Genomic DNA, 16887 nt, shown 5'->3' with positions numbered 1-16887 from the left:
GAGCTTCCTGCTAAAATTATCTAGGACAGTGGGTAGGGCTGAAGCCTGTAGTGCTGTAAACAGGTGATGAGGTGCTGGGATGAGAATTGTAGCGTTAACTATGTAAGATGTGCAGTAGGGACGTTGTATCTGAGCAAGAAGCCAGCCAAGTTCTCTGAAGTAGGGCTGTGTGAGAAAATGTAGGCAGCTGGAGAGACAGACTTCTGTTATGGCCGCTCGTTTATTCATTCATTTGACAAATACGAACTCAGCACGTCTCATGCCAGTGATTCGCGAAATGGCACAATGTGTGAGGTGTGAAGCCTGGTGGGGAGGGAGACATTAAGTGACGGTCTGTGGGCCTGGCGTAATAAGGCAGGGCGAGATGTGTGGTGTGAGGCATTCTCTTGTAACTCCTGAAAGCAGTACTTACTTAGGTAATGGTGTCATAATATGCTGTTTTGTTTATATTTTTCCTAAGAACTGAGACATCATCCTCTCTTCAGTGATGTGGACTGGGAAAATCTGCAGCATCAGACTATGCCTTTCATACCCCAGCCAGATAACGAAACAGACACATCATATTTTGAAGCCAGAAATAATGCCCAGCACCTGACCATATCTGGATTTAGTCTGTAGCATATAAATGTCCCTTCTGTGTAGCCCTGTGTTGTAGAATAAGCCTCATAATTATCTACTCCTCAATACTAAATTGATCTAAGAGGGATAAAAAGCATTATCTTACCTGGGTCCATGAATCTTTAGTGTAACAGCTTTCATGGAGTTAAAAGGTTATAAGGAATACAGCCAGTAATTTATCTTAATCTCTGCACTGTATATGACTCTTTAAAGCTCTTTTGAACATATTTATTTTGTTAAGTGCACTTTATGAAAAGTAAAGCATCAATAAAACTAGAATGACACTACTGCTACATACAAAGTAAGCCACAGGCTGGATTTTTTTGCTTCTCTGTTGATTTTAGTCCACCCTTCGGTTTGGTATTAAAATAACAACCAATGTATAATTCCATTTGAATTGAATCTACTTGCATGTGATGCCTGCAAAAACTGGTCTCCAGGATAATCATTTAAGGTAACATTTGTAAGCTCGGGGATGCAGCAGGCAGGAGTTCTTCACTGGGTAGTGTAACTCCTTGGGGAATGAAGATTAAACAAAAGGGCAAAGGTTTTAGCTTGCTTTACTAACGACACCGTTTTGCTGCCTTGGCTGCTTTTGGTGCTTGCCTCTTTAATATCTATTTCTTTAAAGTAGTACTGGAAAGGTTAAATGTAATATACTGTAAGTAATTTTAATAGCTTTTTCAATTTTAATAGAAAATGTGATGTTTTACATCTTATAATCATTTGCAACATTATCAAAGACAGACTTACCCTTAAAAGTAATTTTCTTTTGCTTAGTAAATATAATTTAACAAACAGATTACCTGTCAACATCATTCTTTTAAAAATACATTAAAATTCAGCTCACAGGTCTCTTTTTAAATTTATTAAGACTTTCAGCATACTTAATCTGTAAAAAGCCAAAGTTCAAAGTTGAACATACCATAAGTAAGTTTTCTGCTGCAGTAATCTATTAAATATTATTCCTTTTGCATATTGGTTTCAGTGGTTTTACTCTCCATTACCATCCCAGACTCTGTTATAATGTGGTTAACAAGGATGATACAAGTTTCAAAGCGTTAGAGTGAAGCCAGGCATGGTGGTGCATCCCGTCATCCCAGCAAGGAGACTGAGGCAGGAGGATCGCTGCAAGTTTGAGGCCAACCTGGGCTACATAGTAAGTTCAACTATATAGTGAGACTCTGTTTAAAATATAAATAAAATAGTGTTACAGTGAAAGCTATACCACTGTAATCGGTGCTATATAATTGAACTCATGGGTTAATGATTTCACTGAGTTTGTTTTAGTGCTACTGCTTAGATTTAACAACCCCAGTCAGTTCCCAGAATGTTGATCATGATTTAATTTTCTGGGTAGGAATTTGGTAGAATGTTCTATGATAAAGTTTACCACCCCAGAGACTATTTAAAATATCCAGAGATGTGGCATGATGTTCCTAACTTTAAATGGCTTTTCCAGAAAGACTGTTAGTGAGCTCATCATTTCTAAGCCTCACTCGGTCTCCAGTCAACTTTGTTTCCTAAATATTAGGAGACAGTCAACTATTACTGGACACCTAACAAAACTTTCAAAAGAGACAAGGCCAGGGGTGTTGCTCATTGACAGTATTTGCTTGGCATGTATGAGGCCCTGGGTTCAATCCCCAGTGCAAGGAAGGGAAAGGGGAAGGAGGGGAAGAAGAAAAAAGAAAGAGACCAAAGCACTGGGAAAGTCTATACACAACAAGCTTCAAAAGTGTTACCATTAATATTAGCAGAGATTGTAGGAGGAAATGCTCTTAAAAACTATGGCAGCAGGGCCGGGGATTTAGCTCAGTGGTGCTGCCGCCTGTCTCGAAAGCAAAAGGTCCCGAGTTTGATCCCTGGTACAAAAAAAAAAAAACTACGGCAACAGAAATAAAGCTAAATGGAAGGATTGAAAGTTGAAGATACAGATGGAAACTAGGAGAGAAAAGACAAATTTGAGGGACAACATTAGATCCAATGTCCAAATAATACGCTCTCCAGGCAGAATGACCAGATGATTGATCAAACAAGTCAGTCATGTTCGGCCTGAAGGACAAAGGTTTGCAGATTGAAAGGGCGAGAGCCCACATGAAAAAGCAGCCATGAAGAGAGCTCCTGGTCACTGCTCCCAACCCAGTCTGTACCCTTCGCTGTGTAATAGTGCAGTGTTCTCACTGGTGGCAGGGCCGTCCCATTGCTCACGGACCTGGTCATACGTCTCGTGACCAGTGGAAGATCAGATGTGCACGGTGGTCCGAGAACGAAGACAGCCATGGAGAACTGAACTCAGACAGTGGATTAACTGCCCAACCTAGCTGAGCCTACCACAGACAGGCACAGTTTACCCCGGAATTCATGAGCAAGGGAAAAATGCTTATAACCCTGTGAGCTTTGCGCTCCCTTGTTACATAACACCACTGTTGCAGCAAATCTCTTTCCTCTACACACCAAGGTGTAAGTGAAGTCTCGACACCAGAATACAGACATCCTTCAAGGGTCCAAAGAGAAAGGAAAATACTTTGTTTTTAAAGCATCTGACATGTCTTCAAACCTAACAGTTACAACTGGAAATAAAAACTAGAGAGTGGAGCGTGATGGAGCACGCCCATAATCCCAGCATGCAGGAGGCTGAGGCCAACCAGAGCCACACAGCAGGGTCAGGGAGAACCCGTCCCAGAGGCGGGAGAAAATAAAATAGCAGTATCGTCAAACTTCTGAAAGGAAGAATAAAGACATTTGAACCCACAAAGTCCCAAATCTTTATGCCCTCGTGCCCTTTCTCACAGACCAGTGATGGCAAACCTTTTAGAGACCAGTAGCCAAACTGCTTCCCAAACCCACTTATCACCAAGTACCAACATCTGTTGTCTTAAAAGCAAATAATACAGGGCCGGGAATGTAGCTCAGTGGTTCCCCTGCCTGCCTCGCAAGCGCAAGGTCCCGAGTTAAATCCCCGTTACCAAAAAAAAAAGCAAATAATACATGTGCCATAGGTTTGCCACTGCTGTCATAGACTGGAAATCGTGCTCCATGAGATCAGGGCAAACCAACGAACCCCAAAGGTGCCAGTAAAGTGTGAGCCTGGGAGATGAGACGCACACCAGGCCCAGAGCGTGCAAGGGCAGCGCGGCTCAGCCTCCAGAAGGCTTCTTCACACAGATGAAGTGGGCAGACGGACAGTTAACAAGGTTTGTGTTTGTTTTGGGGTTTTGTTTTTTTTTTACTGACTATGCAGTTCAGGCTGGCCTCAAACTCGCAGCAATCCTCCTGTCTCAGCCTCCTGAGTGCTGGGATTATAGGCATGCACCACCATGCTGGGATTATAGGCATGCACCACCACGCCCGCCAGGCTTGATGGGATTTGAAACAAATGTTAGAATTAAGGATGGAATTATTGATAGTTTAAGACATCTACCTCCAGCAATAACAAGAACATGCTCAGGAAAGGAGAAAATGGTCCTAGTTTAATACTGACTCAGCTGGGAACAGCGTTTACACAGTCCCGGTACTGTGAAATGTGAACACTGCCTTGAACATAATTGCAAAGTGTGCTGGGAGCCGATTCTCCACAGCGCTCCTGCGTTTCCTGCATGTTATGAGTGAGGCGCTGAGTGACCTTTGCTGGAGACTCAAGCAAGCTAACCAAGCACACAGCTTGGAAGACAGACGCCGCGCCCGAGTAAATGGCAGAGCTCCTCCATCTGATGTAATAGCAGCAGCATCTCTCGGGGCAGGCCTCGCTTATCGCTGATCTGGGTTGTGTCCCAGAACACACCCCACCACGTGTCCAGTTGCCTTCCAGGCACCCGCTGTCACCCTGTGGGAATTTCTGGAACTGCTCTTCGTTTCTGACTTGGAGGCTTACCTTCTGCTAACACCCACCAAACTGGCATGCTAACTGGTTTTCGACAAACTGTATTTGAAACGTGAGGAGATGAAAAGGATACGCATGAGGGGTGAATATAACAACAGGAAAATAACAGCATCTTTAGTTTTGGAAGGGAGAAATAAACAGGAAATCAAGAAACAAAAATTCAAACATTTAAAACCTTAGAGGTAAGTACGGTACCAAAGAACCCTAAGTAATAGAAGTAGTTCCCTCTGGGGAAGAAAAAGAATGCAAAATCTTGTACAAAAGGGGTATTATCCAGCATATAAGTAGAAGGGACTGGCTTTTGTTTACGAAGAAATTTACTTTTACCCAAAACTTTCCACTGTCTGTCTCTTCAGAGCACTTCCAAATCTCACAAAAGGGAGGTGGATGTCTTGTACTACTTCTATAAAACACTGTCAGTGAAATAAGCAAAATTTATCACCATTACGGAGTTATCTACTAGGAAACGGAGCATTTTACACATGACCCTGTCAGGTATTACCTCAGTTTTACAGACGAGGAAACTGAAACAAGTTAAATTACTTCCCCATTCTGCATAGCTGAAAGTGCCAAAGCCAGAGTTCGTCCAGTCAGACTGGCTCCACATCCTACACACAGGCACAAGAATGAAGAACTCCCTGTGCCAGTCAGGGCCGTGGCAACTGTCAGAAATGCAACCAGCTGCTTTCAGAAAAGAAATTTAGAACCCATGCAAACAGGAATTAAATAGATCAAGGGACAGACATTCCTCACTGCTTCTGACTCCTTACGTTGTCTACTACATTTCTAGGAATTGGCCTTATTAAAGCTACTGAAATGAAAAGAAAAAGCTATTCCAAGGTAGTAAGAAATATGGCCCCCAGATCCTCTAGGACAATATAACCTTAGCAGGCTAAAGAAAATGCACAGGAGGCTGATGCAGGAGGACTGCTCCTGTGAGTTCGAGGCCAGCCTGGGCTACATCGTGAGTTCAAGATTAGGTTGAACTACACAGCCAGACTCTGTCTCAAAAAAAAAAAAAAATCCAAAACCAATGAAATACTACAACACTTCTATCACACAGATAACACCAATTGCTGACAAGATAACCAAGGGGAACTCCCACTCATTGCTAGTGGGACTGCAAAATGGTACAGATGCTTCGGAAGACAGTTTGGCAGTTTCTTACAAAACTAAACATTCTCTTAGGCAATTCACCAATTGTATTCCTTGGTATTTACCCAGATGAGTTGAAAACATGCCCACACGATAATCTACACACATATATTTACCACAGCTTCATTAATGATTACCAAAACTTGGAAGCAATCAAGATGACTTCAAGAGGTGAATGGATTAACTGTGATGCATCCTTACGATAAAATTTTACTTAATACTAAAAAGAAATGGAAGCCAGGTGTGGTGGCGCCCAGCACTTAAGAGGCTGAAGCAGGACTGCCATGAGTTCAAGGCCAGCTTGGGCTATATCGTGAGTTCAAGACCAGCCTGAACTACCTAGGAGACCCTGATTCAACCCCCCCCCCAAAGACAGAAATGTGTTATTAAGACATAAAAAATATGAAAGCTTACATGCATATTACTGAGTGAAAGCTGCCTGTCTGAAAAGGCTACGTAGAATATGAGTCCAAGTTCTGTACATGACATTCGGGAGGCCGAGGCAGGAGATCACTGCCAGTTTAAGGCCAGCCTGGGGTACACATTGAGTTCAAGGTCACCCTGGAATGTACAGTGAGATCCTGTCTCAAAAAAGAAATGGCTTTATTCTTTACAGATGGATGGATGGATGGTACTGGGGACTCAACCCAGGGCCTTTGCCCTGAGCTATATTCCTGACCATTTTTATTATTTTGAGGCAGAGTCTCACCAAGTCACTAAATTGCCCAGACTAGGCTTGAACTGGTGATCCTCCTGCATCAGCCTCCCAGAGTGCTGGGATTGTGTGTGCAACCATGCCCAGCCTTTCAAATATTTTTACAAAGAAGAGACCACTTCTAGCCAATGAGACGTGAGGCAGAATCTCCTGAGACTCTCAAGAAACCTGAAGGCTTCCCAACCTGATCAGACAGAAAAACACCACTGGGAACTGCCTCCCGCCCTTCACTCTCCGCCTTCCCCTACTGCAGGCAGGAGCAGAAAGCTACACTCCGTGTGGTGAGACAGAAGACAAGGGGCCTAAAGGCGCAGCCCGACTTCTGGCACATGAAAAAGCCCTTGGGTGGTCAAGGCCCTGTGCTGGATTTGTTACATGCAGCAAACACTGATGTCTCACATGATACAAGCAGCTGACGGTCACTTTGACCAGTGTGCAGAGAATCTCCAAGTTACACACACGTGTCAAAACAGACTCACCGAGCTCCCCGAGGAGCTACTGTGTCCGAGCAGAGCAGCTGTGGCAGCCTACTTGGTGTAAGAATTAAACTAAGATTTTGACTGGGTAACTAATATTCTCAACCAGGTAACTAACGTAAGTGAAATTTCGCCTGTTTCTGATTTTTATCAAATTATACACAACAACATGGCTTCGCTTACAGTCCGCATCAGTTTACGTGAATTCCCAATACTCTCATTTCGTCCTTGGTACATAATCGATAAACTTAACAGTGACAAGTAATAAAGCCCGTACCATTTCTCAGTAACCTTTTATTGTTAACTCAGGTTTACAGTAAAGAAACAAAAGAATTTGATCATTAAAAAAATATCATAGCTGTCAATTCAAAATGAGGTTCTTGTTAAACAAAGCAGAACACTATAGCCTATAATTACATCTTTAATTTTATTTACAAGAATTTTGTACAAAGTGCTATAAAATAAGACTCTGGAATAAGATAAAAATGGTTATCCCTAGAAGTTAGCTACCCTCACTACTTATAATTAATCACAACTCTTTATATCCTTAATTAGCATTTTATTTATATACTAATAGAAGAGCCACCATTCTGATACACAAATGTTACCTAATTTTTGAAAACAATCCCTGTCCACAGGTCTAAACTTTATTTCTACATATAATTTAGTTACTTGCTTCATTTTTTTTCCTAAATAGGTAGAGGACAGGTTTTTTTAAAAAAACAAGTATTAGTAGATCCTTTCAGACAAATGCATTTTAATCAAGATAAGAATAAAAAATAAAACAAGTTTCATGAAAGAAAAGAAGAAAAAGAGTTTAGGAAAAGCAAATTGTACTCACACTTTTTTTTTTCAAATCAAACAAAGTACCCTTTATACTAGCCATGGATTAATTCTGGCCCTCCTATTTAACAGACTGAACATATGAAGCTAAACCCAATGTCATAATACCCAGAATGCTTAAAAATTATTTGCTACAAAGCTTTTGAATCAAAGAACTCTTTAAAGCACATGGTATACCTAAGTGAACAAGGAGCTTTGGGAGGTATACAGGAAGAATGACTCTCTAAGTGTAGTCTTCAAGGGTCTAAGTAACAGTCTTCCTTTTGGTCGAGGTGAGAGGTGGGATATAGTTGGGCATGCGTTATTCATATGGAAGCATATGGCCCGTTAGCTTGTAAATCCTTCTAATACCCCTGTAAGTAGGTACAGCCAAATATTACACTCCAGAGGAAGGTGAGGCACTAAGAGGTTAAGAGTCCAGTCTGTAGAGTTCACCAGTTGCAGAAAAGTGATTTTCGTGTTTCCTTTTTTTTAACCTTTGTAAAAACAGTATAAATAAGTTTTCATTTATATTTCAAAGCACCCTATGAAGCAGACACTAGATATCCTCAGTTAAAGCAAAATGATTACAAAAGAAAAAAATCTATATGATTGAATTAAAATCTTATTAGTCTCCTGCGGCCTCAGAATACACTTTTAAACCTACATCAAGCCCATTTTTCATCGCTGCCATCAGCGGGTTATGTCTATTCTGTGGATCATTTTTAAAAAAAAGGCCAGTAGAAAGTGCTGTAATTTTTAATAATGAGGCCTGAACTGCTCTGTGAATGCCCAAGAAAGACGATATGCAGCCCACAGTGTGAATGCAGAGAAGACTCTTCCAGCAGTTTTCTATTGCTTGAATTGCAATTCAGTGACTGGCATAGAACCGCTACAAGCTCATTTGAAGTTCACTCTTGGTTTACATTCTTATATTTTATTTACAAAAGACATCTGCTTATAAATCTGATCTCATTATCACAATTGTACCTTGGAAAAGCAGCTTATAATTTCTCTATGGAAGATAATCAGGAAAACATGTTACCAAACAATAATTAATTTAATGTCCTTCGAGTTCAAGGGTAAGGAAAATCTATGTATGCTACTTACTATCTAGTAGAGGTTGACTATTCAAGTATGAGCAATATTAGTCCTTAAAATGTTATCATTTGTGTAGTGCAAAAAATATATATGTATGTATGAATGTACACAAACCAAACTACTGGACAGCAGAAAAGAAATATAATTAAGATCTTCTCATGGGGCTGGGGATTTAGCTCAGTGGTTACACTGCCTGCCTTGAAAGCGCATGGACCGGAGTTCGATCCTCAGCCCATTTCATTCCGAGGTCATCCAGGGCCAGCAGTCTTCTTGAGTAAAACATCACTCTTCAGTTCAGTTTTCTTTAAAACAAACAAAGAAAAAGTAAAACTCAATTTTGTGTAAGTATAAATGCAACCCAAATATGAAACACATCCAAACCAAAGAATTCTCCAGATGATAACATAATACCATTTAAATTTGTCCTTATGAAACTGTTTTCTCTGTCCAATAAGAAAGACCTAATTGCAGGTGCTGAAATTATCAAACAGTTATTTATTTTGGTGTTGGGGACTAAACCCAGAGTCTTATAGCTCTACCAATGAATATACTTCCAGGTCTCAAGCTGTAGGGTTTTTTTACTATTATGTTTTTTGTTTTGTTTTGGGATTTTTGTCATTTTTGTAGTACCAGGGATTCATCCCAGGGCCACTATACTGAACTATATCCTCAACCCTTTTTTATTCTTTATTTTGAGACAGAATCTTACTAAGTTCCCTAGACTAGGCTCAAACTTGTGACCCTCCTGTCTCAGCTTCCCAAAGTACTGGGATTACAGATGTGTACCACCACACCTAGCTTCAGTGTTTAATAATTTGAATCTACATTCCTCCTCTCTTATCTTCTAGATTCTCATCTTTTTCTTACTGGCCACTATACAATTAAGATTTGGAGGAATTAATGCACAATTTTATCCAAACAGCAAAGTTGTGAAATAAAAAAGCTTAACAATCCAGATTATTCATTTGATCAACACATGTCATGTAGCTGTTATTTTCTAGACACTGTACCAGGCACCAGGGATTCAATGATAAATGAGGCAGGCTCTTAACCCTCAAAAGAGCTCAGTTTAATGACAGGGAAGGTGGAGGTGTATAACCCAAAAGTTGGGTATATATAACACGATGGTTTTGATGACAGCGGAGTGAATGAGCTACCAGAACAGGGTAGGCTTATTAGCATAAAACACAACAATCACATATGATCTGAATTCTGTGAAAGGTTCCACTGCTGTACAATCTCCAAACCGTCCCCAGCATTCCAGATGCCAAAATGCCTGAAACTCTCTCCTTGCAGATTTATTCTTCTGTGTAGAATATTCTTATGCAAACCCCTTGGCAGGAGTGGTATTTGAAGTAATCTGATCATTCTTTATGCACTGCAGAAATCCTCTTATATACACTTGCTTGGCATGAGTGACATTTTAATCAGATCAATTTTCACCTAACAGGAGGAGACTCCTACAGCAGGAAAAGTACAGGCCCCTGGAGGAAATGAAATGGTCGACAAAGACTAAGACAGATGGGAGTGGTTCTAAAGACAGTGCCTGAGTGAGGTTCCAGCAGAAATGTTAGCTGCAGAACACAGAAGAGTACATGATGTAGCTTGGTATACAAAGTTATTTGCAGGGCCAAGGATTCAGCTCAGTGGTTGTGGCACCTGCCGCACAAGTGCAAGACCCCGAGTTCAATCCCTGGTACCAAAAAAAACCCAAAAAAAACAAAAAACAGTTATTTGCAGATTTCATTACAATCTTTTATTGTCATTAAATATAAATCATTATCTTCAGAACTTTAGCATGTTTTTTTCAGGCTTTGAATGGGATCTTTCTCTGGCTGTATGTATGTGTGTGTGTTTAGTTAACTTACAAAATGGAGAGTACAGTGTGATCTTGGAAGAAAAATGACAGAAAAAGGAATAGGAAATTCTGCCATTCCCCTCACCCAGAATTCTATGCTATGAAATTCCTTCCCTTTCTCAGGATCTTTGGCCGATTTCTTTTATCAGAATCTCCTGCCTTCGAGGCAAAAGAACATTCTTCCTTCCACTCCAAACCAGTTCATGTATTGTTTTGTTTGGTACCTGGGGATCTAACTCAGGACCTTAAGCTTGCGAGGCGGGCAGGGGCACCACTGAGCTAAATCCCTGGCCCAACCAGTTTTATCGATTATCCCTGGACTGAAGACTCAGTGTGCCCAGGCAAGTTACATTATATTTATTTATTTTTTATTTTTGGTACCGGGGATCGAACTCGGGACCTTGCACTCGCGAGGCAGGTGGCGGAACCACTGAGCTAAATCCCCAGCCCGAAAGTTACATTATAGTAAATTTATGAATCTGGCGAGGCTCAGAAAGGAAAATGGTTAGAAACACTGTTTCCTTCAAAGCAGTAGTTTAAAAGAGCAAGGCACATAGCACACACCTGTAATCCCAGCACTCTGGGAGGCTAAGGCAAGAAGATCAGAAGTTCTAGCCCAGCCTGGGCAACTTTGGAATTTAGCTAGACCCTGTCTCAAAAAACAAACAAAATAAAAACTACACACAGGCAAGCACACACTAATTTAAACAGGTGCTGGGGATGTAGTTTAGTATTGAGTGGGAGAAAAGGAGAGGGAGGGAGAGACAGGGAGAGAAAGTGAACTGAATCTTGGATTTAACAACCTGCTTTCAGTATTTAACTCATTGTTTTGTTTCTTTGTGTTGTTTTGTTCTGTTTTGTTTGTGGTGCTGAGGATCAAACCCAGCATGCTAGCCATGTACTGTATCACTTAGCTGCATCCCCAGAGCCTAGTTCTGAGTAAGAAGTCTGCAAATGACACTCTGTCTCGCACACAAAATGTGTTTCTGATCCTACTTCCAGAGCAGAATAGTGTAAGAAACCCTTAAATTCACTCTTCTATGCTAGGAAAGAAATCAAGCAGCAAATCCCAATCAGATTTCCTGTTAATTCCCTTCCACTCATTTCTTTTCTCTTAATCCTAAACTGTTCTCTAGCATTCATTTCCTTAACTTTCCTATTAAAGATTGCTGCCAGATTAAAACATGCCCTCAAGGCTAAAACTTAGTCCCTTACCCAATATGGCTCTACCTCCAAGTCCAGTTAATCTGACACATATACTATCAAACAATATGTTAAAACACTATTCCTCATTAAAACGTAGCTGGACAGTATTACATAAATTCCCATTTATAATAAACAAACACTTAACATACAGCGAAAGGTTAATAGACTCAATAACAAAGTAGGAAATTAAAAACTTTAACCATTCAGAGACATCTAGAACATCAAGGGACACTTAGAAATGGTCAACAGCTTTGTACTAGCAAGGAACGTTAAAAATAATAATTTTAGAAACACTCCAATTTCCTGTGACCTGTGAGGCAGAGATTCATTCATCATTGGAGACAGGGTTTTGCTGTATACTCCAGCCTGCCCTTCAACCCGCTGGCCTCACACTCACAGTCCTCCTGCCTCCATGCTCAGATTACAGGGAGGCACCATCACTCCCAGCTGGTTCATGTTCTTAATCTAATGAAGTGATAAACTGCTTCTACCCTCAACATGAAATACGTTACTAATCTGACTTTAGGGATTTTTGTCTTAGGTCGAATTTCTCTACCCTCTAACTCCTAGCTTTCTACAAAGGAAAACAAGAGTTTTGAGGGCTTATGGGGCAGCTCAGTGGTAAATGTCCTGCCTAGTATGTGTGGGCACCCACTTTTGATCCCTAGCACTGAAAACGAAAGATGAAGAAAAAGAGTTTTGAAACACAGTGCAAACAAAATATGTACACCTCTAGTGTACCTGTGCTGCTACTTAAGTCCAGCATTAATGCATATTAAGCAAAGGTTTGCCTCCTTTTTCTTCCTATTACTAGGGATATTGGAATTTAAAACACTGAGGGCTGGGGATTTAGCTCAGTGGTTTCCTCGCCTGCTGCACAAGAGCAAGGACCCGAGTTCAATCTCCGGTACCAAAAAAAAAAAAAAATTTAAAACACTGAACAACACTACACCCAACCATCACAGGAGAAATTTAAAATGTATGACAAAAAAGATTTATATTATGGTCTATATCTTAACTAAGATGATACATAAACAAATAGATGGAAACAGGATTAATATTGCTAGGAAAGTAACTTATGCTTCTGAAATTCTTCTAATTTTCTTCAAAGTGGCATATGTACCCCAAGAAAATGTATGAGAAAACGTAATTAGGTAATTTATGAATATAAACTCTTTACACTTCTAAGTTTTTTTTCTTTTTTGCAGTACCAGAGATCGAATGCAGGACCTTGTGCTTGTCAGGCAGGTGGCGGCTCCACTGAGCTACATTCCCGGCAACACAAAAACTCTTTTAACATAAACAATGAACATTTATAATGAGTCACCTAAGAGCGTGTTGCTTCAGTCTAAGTACTGTAAAATGTAATACAGTACTTACAATGCTGCCTACCCCTTTTATGTAAAAGACAAATAGACAGCTTTTTATTAAATTTTTCTTTGGTAAAGGGAAAATGTACCTGTCAAATATTTATTTATTTATTTTTTTTTTTTGGTATCGGGGAATCGAACTTGGGACCTTGCGCATGCGCGGCAGGTGCTGGAACCACTGAGCTAAATCCCCGGCCCCCCTGTCAAATATTTAAAGTGGCAGATTTTTCAAACGTATTTACTGCACATCATTAGCAAGGGCCCTACTACTTTTCCCCATTTGCTATTACTAAACGGGAACTGGTGATGAGACACTGAAAACATCATGAACGAGGCCACAGAGTGAAGTAATGGTCTGTCCACATGTCCATGGAAGGTAATTCAGTTTCAAAAGCGTCTAAAAAAGAACATTTGTTTAGGTTTGAAGATTTTTATCAGGACACTTTCAGAGATTCCGGTCAATTATTCTCATACCTATCTCATCACACATTGGAACTCTGGCTCTCAAATTAAAGTAATCCCTAATTCTAGACAGTCAACACAAGGCTGAAATTTTTCTAAAATGTCAATGTCCACATTTAAAGGTATATAAAGAGAAAGCAATCATTATGTGCTTACCTCTCCATTGTCCTTTATATCAGCAAAGACCCCAAATTACATTTCAGAGTATAAGTACATTCTTTTCTTTTTTGGGGGGTACCGGGGATCGAACTCGGGAACTTCTGCTTTCGAGGCAGGCGGCAGAACCACTGAGCTAAATCCCTGGCCCATAAGTACATTTTTAATAAGCCAATAAATTTAAGAAACATACACTCGGGCCAGGGATTTAGCTTAGTGATTCCACCGCCTGCCTCGCAAACGCAAGGTCCCAAGTTCAATCCCCGGTACCCCCCAAAAAAATAAACATACACTCATGTTCTTGTATAAATCAAAGATGTACAACTACTTAGATATAATTTTCAAGGTAGTTTTAGTCTCAGGATCGGTATCAGACGTTCAGTATGACAACTTATCTAGAAAATGGACCTATGCCCTTACTTGCTGCTGAAAGTTTTGTCTACTATGGGTTATGAGTATATACAGCATTTCAAATTTTAAAACTATAGTATTACCTTCTCCTTCTTTGATAATATAAATGGACCAACCACTGGGCAATAAAAGGCCATACAATAGCAAAAGTTAATGCAACAGGAGACATCTCAAAGGGCCACCAAGACGGTCTCTGAGAAAATAAATTTACCACAATTATTAAATATTGCATGAATAAACTTAAAAATGTAATTAATAATTTTAAAAATATTAAACCAGTAACAGACCTCACTGCTGTTAAAGAAGATATGCTACATTTCAGAGCATAACTCAAGAAGCAGATTTGCAGAAGTACTTAAAATTTAAACATAAAACAAGTATTTAGTAAAATGTAGAATTTATTCAAAATGCTTTAAGGATCTTATATAATCTAAATGTATTTTAACTCATTTTAAAACCTAGCACTTGAGAAAAATTTCTTACCTGCGAGGGCTGATTACTAGACTGCAATGTTGATTCTTCCTACAAATACAAATGAAAGTGATTTAGCCTTAACAAAATAAAAAGTTATTTTTCAATTTCCTATCTGTAAAAGGGGTGAAACTGTTAGCTTATTCTTTATTTTTCTGCTAGCTATGTCTTGATTTTCTTGAACTCATATTGATCAAAGGACAAGGTCTCTAAAACTTTGGGCTAAATAATTACCTTTGGTACTTCACATTTTAAAATTCAAATTATACAAAAATATCAATATTAAATCTCAAATCAGTTTAAGCTCTGACTTCTTGTATGGTCTTACTAAATTATCTACTCAATTCTTCTTAACTCCTTTAGTTTCCATATAAACCATCAATGTACAAACACATTTGAGAAGTGTAGCCTTGATAATTAATTAAAACAAAGACTGTAAACTATCCAAAGATCAGTTTTGGCAATTCATGACAAGTTACGGCAGAAGAGATATATGATAGATATGAGAAAAGAACTGCTGGCATTACAGATTATTAAAGGAATAGTGCATGGTGGAGCATGCCTGGGACATGAGCACTCAGTGGGCTGAGGCACGAAGACTGCTGTGAGTTCAAGCCCAGCCTGGACTACACAGTGAAGCCTTGTCTCAAAACATGGAGAAAAAAAAAAAAAGTAGTATAAATTAAGCAGGAAAAATTAGGACATTTAGATTCCGATTTGGCTGATTCCAAACACAAATCTCCTTCAGAGATGGACATGTGAGAGAAAGGAAGGCTTGGAAGCATTCTAAATCAAGTGGCCAAGGAAGGCTGAGAACAGTGACTTGGGAAACAGCCTCTGCATGGAAGCGGTGTCAAGTTTAAAGGCCCAGCATGGGACGGAGCCTGCTAGCGTGTTCAGGGACAGCTGGAAGGCCACCCTGTGACACAGAGTGAGAACAGCAGGGAAGCTGGAGAGGCAGGCTTTTATACTTCTTCGCTATGGGTAATATGCTTTCTAGTAGCTCCGGGGACTAATAGGAGAAACTAAATTAAATGCCTCTGATATTGCATTAGACCTTACAGACCAGGAGGTTAAAACAGAACTTTTTTTTTTTTTCCCCTTCGGTACTAGGGATTGAACTCAGGACCTTGGGCTTGCGAGGCATGCACAGTGCCACTGAGCTAAATCCCCAGCCCTAAAACAGAACTTTACAGTTCTTGGATACTCCAGCTGAATGCTCCAAGTGCGAAAAGATTCAGGACAAGGTAATGATCCCTATGTTGTTAGTTGTAATCCTGCTTTGTAGGCATAGTAATAGTCAATCCGAAATTTATGTATGGCACTTCCCCAGAGTAAGTGTAGTAAAGGGCAGACTTACAAAACGTGTGTGTTTTGCTATCTAATGACTATCCAATGTCACAGCAGTCAGTGTGGTTTGGAATGAAACTCAAGGTGGCCAAATTCCAATGTAAAAAGTAACTACCTATTCCGCACAAATGCTAGGGAAGAGTGAAAACTATTGAGCGGAACTATATATGCATCTTTTTTTATGATCTGGAATAGCAAGGGAAAATTCCTAAGAAATAACCACCACTGCCAGCGTAATTTTTAAATTTTATTTATTTTTCAAATATTTAAAATGCTTTTACAGTGCTGGGGATTGAAAGCAGGCTGTTCTCAATGAGCTCCACACATCTGCAGCCCTTCTTGTTTTGGGCCAGGGCCTCCTGAAGGCCCAGGCTGGGCTCAAGCCTGGAATGATAGGTCTCCCACTACCTCAGGAGCTGTTATGTATAGTAGCTGCCCTCTTCTATGGTGCCTTGCCCCCTCCCCTGTGTGACGTCACACCAAGATGGCTGCTCCCACCAAAGAACAAACCCTTCTTCCCAGCATGCCCCTGTTCCCGCCTAGAGAGTAACCTAATACTCGCTCACCTCCTGCCACCTAGTGACATCACCGGCTCCTCCATTCCCTAGTCCCTACCTCACTCAACCCCGCCTCAGCCCCTACAAACCCCACCCCAGTCTCTATAAAAGACTCTCCCTGCCCCGGCCATGTTGCTTTTGTCTCTCCTTTGTTCAGAGACAGCTCAGCAGATCTGTTCCCCTAATAAAGGCTTGTTGTGGCCTGGTCTGGTCTTGGTCTTCGGCCCTTTTACCTGACAGAACCCTCCGGCCTCCGCCAGCCAAGAGGGCTGCCCA

The 16887-nt window shown here is 40.4% G+C and overlaps 2 protein-coding genes across 18 annotated transcripts in view; one reads left to right on the top strand and one right to left on the bottom strand.

Moving 5' to 3' along the window:
• Mastl (microtubule associated serine/threonine kinase like) overlaps positions 1 to 15944 on the top strand; it is a 42295-nt gene extending 26351 nt beyond the window's left edge. For 7 of the 10 annotated variants that reach the window (XM_013077805.3, XM_021240477.2, XM_004859887.3 and 4 more), the window contains one exon: positions 461 to 795. In XM_013077805.3, the coding sequence (XP_012933259.2) occupies positions 461 to 618 (158 nt within the window). In that variant the 3' untranslated portion in view covers positions 619 to 795. The other 3 variants (XR_015449690.1, XR_015449691.1, XM_004859888.3) reach the window with 3 other exon arrangements.
• Positions 7124 to 16887, bottom strand: part of Acbd5 (acyl-CoA binding domain containing 5) — a 39220-nt gene continuing 29456 nt past the window's right edge. For 5 of the 8 annotated variants that reach the window (XM_087207265.1, XM_087207262.1, XM_087207258.1 and 2 more), the window contains 3 exons: positions 14717 to 14755; positions 14317 to 14426; positions 7124 to 9072 (listed from right to left, as the gene is read on the bottom strand). In XM_087207265.1, the coding sequence (XP_087063391.1) occupies positions 9060 to 9072; positions 14317 to 14426; positions 14717 to 14755 (162 nt within the window). In that variant the 3' untranslated portion in view covers positions 7124 to 9059. The remainder of the gene's footprint in view (positions 9073 to 14316; positions 14427 to 14716; positions 14756 to 16887) is intronic. The other 3 variants (XM_087207264.1, XM_087207261.1, XM_087207260.1) reach the window with 2 other exon arrangements.

This window comes from Heterocephalus glaber, unplaced genomic scaffold (genome assembly GCF_053883595.1).
Source record: "Heterocephalus glaber isolate CG9 unplaced genomic scaffold, H.glaber_assembly_v1.0 deba00000768, whole genome shotgun sequence".
Lineage (NCBI taxonomy): Eukaryota > Metazoa > Chordata > Mammalia > Rodentia > Bathyergidae > Heterocephalus > Heterocephalus glaber.
The sequence above is the reverse complement of the archived record's forward strand: the minus strand, read 5'-3'. Positions and strand labels throughout refer to the sequence as shown.